This window comes from Brassica napus, chromosome C6 (assembly GCF_020379485.1).
Source record: "Brassica napus cultivar Da-Ae chromosome C6, Da-Ae, whole genome shotgun sequence".
In the NCBI taxonomy this organism is placed as follows: Eukaryota; Viridiplantae; Streptophyta; class Magnoliopsida; order Brassicales; family Brassicaceae; genus Brassica; species Brassica napus.
The window spans coordinates 42,827,667-42,838,010 of NC_063449.1; the positions used below are offsets into that span (position 1 = coordinate 42,827,667).

A 10,344-nucleotide genomic window follows, 5' to 3' on the forward strand; every position below is an offset into this window, starting at 1 on the left:
TATTTTCCTCTGCCGTTTAGAAACAGCAGGTAGGTAGTTAACCGCAAGAAAACGCTCCTAGTAAACCTTAACAAAACAAAACTCTGTCAGATCGAGAACCTAGCTAGCTAGATTGTCACATGAAGAAACACATATCAGCAGGAGGTACCTTTGTGTAGACACAGTTACTTGGAACATGGTTCAGTCGAGCTCCTATTCAAGCAATCTATGTGGGTTTCTTTGTAACTTGAAACTCCACGGGTTCCTCATGTGCATAGGTGATGTGCTGTGTAAGCGTTTTAGTGATAGCTGGTTGCCAGAACAACACACATAGATTAGACACTAGGGATGATCCTTCTCCTTGCGATTTTCTCTCTAACCAGGAAACGAGAGTTGTTAGAAACTTTGATCAAGGCTATTTAACCTCTCCAGAACCTTTTTCTGTGTGCTTTACTTGGGCAAATCTGTGATAGGATCCTCATGTGTTTCAGGTTCCACATTTTTTACAAAATATTAATAAATTATATACTATTTTTTTTTTTGAAGAAAACCAAACCACGCTATAATTGAGTTGTGCCAAACAAAAAAAGAAAGTTATTGACAGAGTTGTCTGAAAGTCAAAAACAGTGACATTGTGCCTGCATCTCGTGTTCGAAGTCGTTAGGCGAATCTGCAAAGAAAAGTTACTTTTCTGATGGAGAAGAAGAAGACTACTGGAATAAAAATAAAAAATATTAAACACATTTTTCTTGAAGATGACGAAAAGTGTTCACATGTCTTCTTCTTCTTCCTTTCTCCATTCGCATACCATTCCTCTCGCCGTCTTTCCGCTGTAGTTTTGGTACTTCTCCATTCTCCCTTTTTCGTTAAAGTTCCATTCTTTTAGTTTCCCCCTTTTAATTCTTCTTACTACCACTCCTCTCCTTCTTCCTCTTCAATTTTTCAATGAAGCTCAAGGTTCATTTCTCTCTCTCTCTCACTTGGTGTTATTCTCAAGATCTTGTCTTCACTTTTTGAGTTTTGGTCTGAAATCTTCTTATAACAGGGACTTGGAGCTGGGCTGATATCTGTTTGGCTATCTGGGTTTCTCCTAATCGCTCTCTCCTTCTACGGCACTCTTCTTCTCTCTCCTTCTCTCCATAACCCTTCCTTCTCCTCAGATTCTTCCACTTCTCCCAGGATCACCATTTTCACTGCTCTCCATAGCTCCTCCTCCTCATCCTTTGATAGCCAAGCTATTCACTCATGGCTAGCTTTGTCTTCCCAAGTCAAAGTTGTTCTTTTCACTCAACACAACAACAACTCTTCCCTCACCGACACTTTTGGTTCCCGTCTTCTCCTTGATTCCACCGTCGATTTCACGTGAGCTCTTTCTCTCTTCTTTCAATGATTGGTTCCGCAGCTGATTCTTCTCTCAATTGTTAGGTTTCTTGGTACTCCGTTTCTACACTCAATGCTGGCGAGAACCGAAGCTTATGCATCCGACATAGCTGTCCTAATAGATCCACACACTCTTCTTCTACCAGATTTCATCTCCGCTCTAAACTACGCTGACCACGAGCTTGATCGTGATTGGCTTCTCGTTTCTTCCTCAGTAAACATTCCTCGTTTCCCATTCCACTGGGACCAAACAGGACGCTTCTGGCGTCAGTACAATGGGAAAAGAGTGAGATTCGGTGAGGTAATGAAGTGAAACAAACTTTTTATTGGTAAATGATTCTCTGATCCCTCAATTCAAACTCTTTGTTTTCTTTAAACAGTTGCAGAAGATGATAAGTCTACGAAGTTTGAAATCGAATTCTAGTGAAGGAAGCAACATGATCATGGCGTGGAACAACGTTGATTCCCCCTTGCACTGTGGAGTGCTTCCTCCTTTCTTGTACCAAAGAGGAACTCACAATCAGTGGATCATTAACGAGGCTTTGTCGTGTAAAAGAAGGTTTGTGTTTGACGCCACGTCCACCATTTCTAGCGTCTCCATAGGCAATGCAGAGAGGAAGTATGATACAAGAAGCTGGGAGTATATAGGAAACTCTCATCTCGGGAAGCTCTACGGGTCCTTGTCCAAGTCTTATGCTTTACCAAAGCTTTTGAAGTGTAACAAGCGTTACATACTCGTTACTGCTTCAGATGGCTTTAGGACGCGAGAGAAGATCTCAGCTTGTATCAGCAGAAGCAAATCAAGAATCTTGAAGTTAGATCCTGTACAGAAAGATCAGGCACTGCCGCCGTTGAAGTTACCTTATGACCTTGAGTCTCTTCTCCCGTTAGTTGCAGACAAGAACAGAACCGTTGTGCTTTCAGTTGCTGGGTTTAGCTATAAGGACATGCTGATGAGTTGGGTGTGCAGGGCACGCCGCCTCGCTGTTCCAAACTTCTTAGTCTGTGCACTTGATGACGAAACCTATCAGTTTGCTATATTTCAGGTAAACAAAAATAGTCTCTTTCTTGTTACTACATTGAAGAGAGTTTCATAACCAAGTTGGGTGTTGTGTTCAGGGTCTGCCAGTTTTCTTTGATCCATACGCACCAAAGAACATTAGCTTCAATGATTGCCACTTTGGATCAAAGTGTTTCCAGAGAGTGACCAAAGTCAAGTCAAGAACAGTTTTGAGGATACTAAAGATGGGCTACAACGTTCTCTTGAGCGATGTAGATGTGTATTGGTTCAGAAACCCATTGCCTCTGCTTCACTCTTTTGGTCCTTCTGTTCTCGTTGCGCAGTCTGATGAATACAACACAACAGGTGATATATGATGACATGAATCCAATGTTCAAGAAATGGTTAGGCGGTAATTAGACGTTTTGTAGGAGATTACTGATTAGGCGGATGTCTAGACTGATTTGTTGAATGCCTAGACCAATTTTTTAATTAAAAAAATTGTTTTGTTTGCGTCTTATTTGCGGTTTTAGAACATTAGTTGGACCAACCTTTGTTCGAAATGACTAATGAATTGTTGGTTTTGTTTGGTTTTTTGCAGTACCGATAAACCGACCAAGACGGTTGAACTCAGGATTCTACTTCGCACGTTCAGATGAACCAACGATAGTAGCGATGGAGAAAGTGGTTAAACATGCTGCAACCTCTGGTTTATCAGAGCAGCCTAGCTTCTACGATACATTGTGTGGAGAAGGTGGAGTCCACCGTGTAGGAAACGATAGATGCGTTGAGCCAGAGACGAATCTGAGCGTTCATTTCTTGGACAGAGATTTGTTTCCTAACGGAGCTTACGGAGACATATGGCTGAAGGAAGATGTAAGAGGAGAGTGTGAGAAGAAGCATTGCTATGTTTTACATAATAACTGGATCAGTGGGAGATTGAAGAAACTTGAACGCCAAATGATGAAAGGTCTCTGGGACTATGACGCATCCATGAGGATGTGTGTGTAGAGGATAGAGATAAAGAGGAAAGGTTATACAAAAAAATATACGTTATTTGAAGTCATCTTAGTTTTGGGTATAGTTATACAAAAAAAATGTATTTATTTGTTGTATTGTTTTATGAAATAGTTTTAGGATATATGAACTTGCAAGCAGCAAGTTATTTGAAATGAAACATTTATAGGATGTTGGTGATATTGTACTCACTACGCTCATATGTTTTCATTTGTCAGCCTCGGATTTAGATTGAAGTTCTATACAAATGCTACGTTCAATATTTTCATTTGTTGTAGGTAGTTCATATCTAATAGAAATAGATATTATATGACGATATAATTGACGTTTTGACCAATGTTTATCGAATCTGCATATTCATTCTTATAAAGGCAAGTTATGTGAGTGCCTAGTAAAATATCTACTCACTTGTAAATATCAAGAATTTTACGACATTAATGAAAATCTTCGTGGTCGTTGTGGCTTTTCAAGGGACCGGGTTGCACAAGACACGACAATGGAAAAATATCAAATAGCGTTTGCTAGAGGAAACGAAAGAAAATAAAAAACTCATATTATTGTTTCTTAATGGAAAAGATATGGAAAAATATCTATACTTTTGCTGTGGCACTGAAAATGATATCTCTTTATAACCATACATGAAACGAAGAAGAAGAATCTACCGTAGATCATCGACCGTAAACTATCCATACTTGTCTAGTTCCTTCCAAGTCCGCTTGTCAAACAAAATGGAATCTGATTGTTCTTTTATGGCTTCTTTTTGAAAAAAATTACATCTAGACATACTTTTACCCTCTTATTTTACACTCACACATACTTTGGACTGGTCATATACTTTGTTCTTGTAATTTACCCAAAAAGTCTTTGTACTTAAAAAACTTTATCTTCTTCTCTTTATGTCTCCATCGCCGCAAGATTTCAATCTCGTCCAACTCCACCATAAACCCTCACTCCTCCAACACTCGTGGCTGAAGAAGATGGTGATAGTGATGGTTCTGAATCAAATTTTTCGAGGAGCCATTACCTGCGTGACGCTCATAATAACAATGATGTAAGGTTCTTGAGGAACATTGCTTGTACGAAGACAACTATGGGCAGGGGTCAGGTGAACGATGTGAGGTTCTGGAAATTGGAAGAAGCTTACGAGGTAAGGTGTGGTATTGGCGGCCAGTTACAGTGGGAGATGAATATACAACACCGTTTCATGAGTCCATTAATTACTATTTTTTTTCACCAAGTGTTTATGGTATGGCCAGAGCAATAAGATTTTGTGCAGTGACCATAAAGATGGAAATACACCAACCAACAGCCTGGATCTACGGATTTACCAATATCTAGTGCCCACAATTTCAAGTTGTTTTTGACCACTGACCACAACTACGACTAGGCTAACTGTTACGTTTGTCTTGTGACTATACCTTCAACATTAATCAATGACCACAAGTCCAACAAGACTTACAAACCGTGACCACGAACTTGGTTGTCAAGTAACCACAAACTAGTGTTTAGGACCGAACCAATGTTGTAATCTATTATGTTAAAGTATTTACTTTCTGTTAGGGACAATTTCGGCATAAAAAAAGACCAATACATGTCGAAAATACACTGCAAACATAAAGTATGTTAAAGTGTAAAACTACGAGGGTAAAGTATCTTAATGTGATATGCTATCTTCTTTTTGTCCTATGAAGTTTGCACCTTTTTCTTTTCTATTTCTTTTTCAGATTCACAATAATATTTCCAAAAATATATAACGTCGGCCAAATAGTTTTTTGAAATAAAAATAATAATCTAATAAACTTATGGACACACACGCACTAAAAGAGAATATACCAAACATATTTCCTCGGTTCACACGCCTTTGCATTTCATGAAAACACACTCTCTCTATATATAAAGTGTTGAATCTTATATTAGCTTGGCTTGAACAAAAGCCATACACACACTACTTTTCTCCTCTGAGCTTGCAGTTAACCATCAAAGCAATGGCCACCGTTAAATTCCTCTGTAGCTACGGCGGGAGAATCATCCCTCGTTATCCCGACAACAAGCTACGTTACCACGGCGGCCACACACGTGTCCTCTCCGTACAACGCTCCATATCTTTTGCCGGTAAGCTTCTTTTCTCTTCCCTTTCAAGTTCTTTGTCTCTCTATATCTGACGGTGTTTATTAACAGAGTTGGCGGTTAAGCTCGGCGAGGTATGCGGGATGAAGGTGAGCAGTCTCCGGTGTCAGTTACCAGCGGATGATCTCGACGGGCTTGTCACCGTATCATCGGACGAGGATCTAGCCAACCTCATGGAGGAATATGATCTCGCTGCGACGGCGCTTAAGATCCGTGTTTTCCTTTCTCCTCCGCTTTCAACGATGTCGTCTTCTTCTTCGTCGAACTCATCAACCTCTCGCTCTTGCTCTCCTTCGTCTCCGTCAACTGTGAGCCCGAAAACATGTCCGGTCTGTGTAGAGAGATCGCATCATCGCAACACAAACAAGGGATGCTACGTTCAAAGAAGTCCGAGCCGTGATCAGTTCTATCTTGTCCGCAATTGAAACTCATCACTTACAGTGTGGCAGTGACTAGAATTCTTGAATTCTTAGGAGTTTTTTATCTTAACACCGTGAGGATCAGTTTCGGATAAGGCAGAAGTGAACTCGAGAGTTTCTGTTTTATGTAATTGTAGGACCGCGAAGATCATGAAAATCAAGAAACAGAATCGAGATAATATAAGGTTGAAAAACTGTTAAGAAATGGTTAACTAAGATGAATTCAGAGAGAATATGGTCTGACCAATGATATGACCAAAGAGGTATCTCAGCAGTTTCTCTCTGTCACAGTACTCTCTTTATCAAAGAAATATCTCAGCAGTTTCTCTTTGATAAAGAGAGTACTGTTCTTTCAATTACCTCCCACTGGGAGAGATTATACTTACCTTCCTCCCTTTGGGAGAGATCACTTTTATCATCCTATCTTTTGGTAGTGAGAAACATTCCCGCATCTTCCCTCTCCATGAGAGGTAAAACGTCTCCGGTGTTCAAGCCGGCATTGTGCTCTTCCTTGTTGGAGCGAAGCTCAGCCTTTATGGCACTGGCTCTGGCCTTTCGAGCGTTTACGGACCATTAAATGGTCTTTGGGGTTAAAGAAAGCGGTTTTCAATTCTGCCCTCCTCCAAATCTCATCTTATCCAAGTCTCGAGGACTGGATTTCATTAGTTGAAGATGCGGCGGCTGCTTGTGTTTTGTCTACAGCTTCAGACATTGGTTTTAGATCTCAGAACGTGTTCTCAGATTCTCTCAACTTTGCCTCCCTAATCATCTCAAATGAATTGGTACACTGCTGTGTAATTCCTCTGATTCTATCAAGTTGTTTTATCTTCTATGTAGTAGTGTCAATGTGATTGTCTTTTAATGTTGTCCTGTTCTGAAACAATTTCTCATTTATGGAGTGTAGCCACTTTTAAGTTTAATGAAATTGTTGTTTGACAAAAAAAAAGAAGATGAATTCACAGAGTTAAGATTTGATCTTTTTCTTTAATTCAATAAATCGTCGATAATGCGTAACGGTTATTTACGATTTTTGAATAACGAGATACAATTGTAATGAGACTATTTTGCAATTGTAATGAGACTATTTTGCAATTGTAATGAGATTATTATTGAGAAAAAAAAAATAGAGAAATCAAATAAAAACAGAATATGCTATATATCTTCTTCTTTTTTTTTTGAGAAAAGGCATTGAATATGCTATATATCGTGCGTGAATTGCCCCATACATTTGAACATCTTGTTAATCGTCTACATTTGAACCAGTGTGTGTGTGTGTGTGTGTGTGTGTGTGTGTGTGTGTGTGTGTGTGTGTGTTAAATTAATATGCAAGACATCCAAGAAGCAAGGATAAGATATTGCGTACACCACTTTGCAACAATCTTTTCCTAACCACCTGAAATCATTGTCCGCCGCTAATTTCAACGAATCGTGACATCCCGGCACTGTATCTATGGCGGAACAATAATTCGCAGCAGCTACTTCCGATTGTTGGAATACCAATGCCATGAAGATTAGGGCTGACAAGAAAAACATCGAATTAGATGGTTTCTTATTCATTTTTTTGGAGGGTTGAAAATGACTAGCTAGTATAAAAAGGACTAGCTAGTATCTGGAGTTGAGATCTTTTGTTGAGGTGAATAAATGAAAAATGTTTGGTTTATATATATAGAAGATAGATGAAGACAGTATGGCTATAAAACTTATTCAATGATAACCATTGACTATTGAATAAATTGATAACGTAGATATCCTTGATGTTTTCAGTCAAAAAAAAGAAGAAGATATCCCTCATTTTACGGTACACTTCCCATTTTGTATTGTTAAACAATTAAGGGAACAAGTTAATAATTCCTTGTATATTAATTGAAAACCATTTAAAATGAAATTGTAATCTATATTTTATACTAATTTTAAAATAGACTTAATGATATGTCACTTAATTATGATATCAATTTGGACATGGCAGATTAACAACAATTAGTTGACAAAAAAAAAGATTAACAACAATTAAGAATTCTCTATATATTAATTGAGAATCATTTAAAATGGAATTGTAATCTATATTTTATACTAATTATAAAATATACTTAATTATATGTCACGTAATTATGATATCAATTTGGCTTACATGACATTATAATAATCAATTGAATAATTTGTAGGTGTAAAATCTAATTGCTTGGGAACATTATATTAACCCAAAATATAAAAAGCCTATATTTTTTTCTTAAATAAAAGCTACGGTATTATCTAATATGATTAAAATATATATGATAACTAGTGATTATGAATAATAAAAATTTGATAACAATTTTGGTATCCTTTCTCATTTTTTTGTTAGTTTTATATTATTAAAAGAAATTATTCAATCACATTAAACATATAATAAAAAAATTAGTTTTTTTCTTATATATTAAATTTAAAATTTTTTAAAACGACTATAAATTACAAAAAATGTTAAAAATCTCACTTTAAAAATGTTGTGATCAATGGCTTAATTGTTTTTGGTAACAAGATACAAATGATCATAAAATCATATTAATATAAATTTTTATTTAATGGATATTCATATTAAATATTAAATAATATATATATAAATATGTATCTTAATTTTGAAATTTTCATTGAAAACGTTTCGAGACATTAATATTTTAATTTTGAAATTTGCATCAAAAAAAATCACATCGAAAAATTTGGGTTAATGGTTTAAACGTTTTTGTTACATCAAATATACAAATGTTAATAAAACTATATGAGTTGGAAGTCTCAATAATAAATATTTATATTTAAATATATACCATATAAAATAAATAAAATGATTATTTTAATTTATTTATCATAAAAATATTGTAAATAAACAAGATATATTATTTTAATTTATGTGGTTACTCTAATCTCCTACATATTAATTGAGAAACAATTGATTATTTTAGCAAGTGTAAGACTTTAGTAATTAATATTGTTCAAAAATCTAACAAGAGATCGATACAATGAAGATTTATTTATAAGCTATTGAAATCACCTAGCGAGAAAATGGATTGCACAACGAATTTGTTTTCCTAACTTTAACCCACTTTATATTCGTCACAACACCGACGAAGAGTATATGAAGAGTATATGAAAATGTCGATTGACAATCTGAAATAGTAACGTTTTTTAAGTTCAACCCATTGTTTTCTTTAAATGAGTCTAGAACAGTTTTTAATGATTAACTAAATGGATCACGTACATAGTAAAATGTGTTTTGGTTTAAAAATTGTTACATACCCAAAATAAATATGAACCATCAACAGTTTTGTTTAAAATTTTGTTACAATAAAAATATAGGGTTGGGCAAAAAAATCCAAATCCAAAAAACCGAACCAAACCCGACCCAAAAAATAGTATTGAACTTTAACCAAAATTGGTTAGATATCCGAATGGATTCAAAAATTTGGTATCTAGAAAACCAGAGCCGAACCTGATCCGAACCAAAATATTTCGGATATCTGAATATATCCGAACCAGATTTATATACTTAAATATATTAATTATTTTTAAATTTAATATCTCAAAGGATATACAAAATATATAAGATGTTTTTACGTTGTCCAAAATACTCGAATATATATAAAAATAGTTATAAGTACATGTTTTAAAATAGCTAAACGATACTTAAAATACCTAAACTACTTAAAAAATATCTATTGATTTCCTATCCAAATATTAGGTAAACAAAATTTTATGTTAAGTTTAAGTATTTTGGTATACATTATTCAAATTTATATTTTATATATTAATTTTATTTTGACATTTTGAAAAATTTAAAGTTTATATGAACTTTAATTTTTGAAAAAAATTAAATAGGTTATCCGAACCCAAACACGAACCAAACCCGAAAAGATCCGAACCGAACCAAAATGATACTTGAATGCTCACTTCTAATCTAATGTAAAAAAAAAATTATTGATTACAAAATGTATATTATTTATAATATTTAAATACAATATATTTTATAAACAATTCATCCCGCGAAGGATGCAAATTATCATCTAGTTAGGTAATCTAAAATTGAGGGAAAGCACAGAGGGAAAGGGAGTTATGATTTATGAAGCAGAAACTCTATTCCTAACAATCAAAACTATTATTGAGAAAAAAATATGACTGTATCAACGATACCAACGTGATGCATGAACATCCTCTTAAAAAAACCCATAGGGTACCCTGAACCCTGCTGAAATTTGAAATCCAAAATCAGTGTTTTTAAGTTTTAAAATTGGCGGGGTTTTTTTTCTGGGTAGGTCATGTTTTGTAAATTACGCTATCGGGTTTACACTGTCGGGTTTCGGGTACCCTATAGTTTTTTTTTTTAAGTTAAGTTACACGCCGTCGTTTTATTGTTTTTTTACGCTATTTTGTTTTTGGGAAATTGGGGCCTATAGA

General features: G+C 35.3%; 2 protein-coding genes across 3 annotated transcripts; both read left to right on the forward strand.

Annotated features, from left to right (window-relative positions):
* Positions 1–201: 201 nt before the first annotated feature.
* Positions 202–3,567, forward strand: BNAC06G43660D (beta-arabinofuranosyltransferase RAY1). 2 transcript variants are annotated; one of them, XM_013846144.3, is made up of 6 exons: positions 202–936; positions 1,025–1,341; positions 1,405–1,660; positions 1,740–2,405; positions 2,479–2,725; positions 2,961–3,567. In XM_013846144.3, the coding sequence occupies exons 1-6, from the start codon at positions 925–927 to the stop codon at positions 3,368–3,370; spliced, it is 1,908 nt and encodes a 635-aa protein (XP_013701598.1). In that variant the 5' UTR covers positions 202–924; the 3' UTR covers positions 3,371–3,567. The 2 variants fall into 2 exon arrangements, with proteins under 2 accessions (XP_013701598.1, XP_013701597.1); XM_013846143.3 differs by having other exon boundaries at positions 202–820.
* A 1,668-nt stretch (positions 3,568–5,235) lies between these two features.
* LOC125589086 lies at positions 5,236–6,101 on the forward strand. The gene is made up of 2 exons (XM_048761316.1): positions 5,236–5,488; positions 5,555–6,101. The coding sequence occupies exons 1-2, from the start codon at positions 5,362–5,364 to the stop codon at positions 5,926–5,928; spliced, it is 501 nt and encodes a 166-aa protein (XP_048617273.1). The 5' UTR covers positions 5,236–5,361; the 3' UTR covers positions 5,929–6,101.
* The last annotated feature ends 4,243 nt before the right edge of the window (positions 6,102–10,344 follow it).

Coding starts and splice junctions, on each gene's coding strand:
- BNAC06G43660D (XM_013846143.3), top strand. CDS start 674: ATGGAGAAGAAGAAGACTACTGGAATAAAAATAAAAAATATTAAACAC. Junction 821..1,024: donor GTCTTTCCGCTGTAGTTTTG/GTACTTCTCCAT, acceptor TTCTTATAACAG/GGACTTGGAGCTGGGCTGAT. Junction 1,661..1,739: donor AAAGAGTGAGATTCGGTGAG/GTAATGAAGTGA, acceptor TTCTTTAAACAG/TTGCAGAAGATGATAAGTCT.
- LOC125589086 (XM_048761316.1), top strand. CDS start 5,362: ATGGCCACCGTTAAATTCCTCTGTAGCTACGGCGGGAGAATCATCCCT. Junction 5,489..5,554: donor ACGCTCCATATCTTTTGCCG/GTAAGCTTCTTT, acceptor GTTTATTAACAG/AGTTGGCGGTTAAGCTCGGC.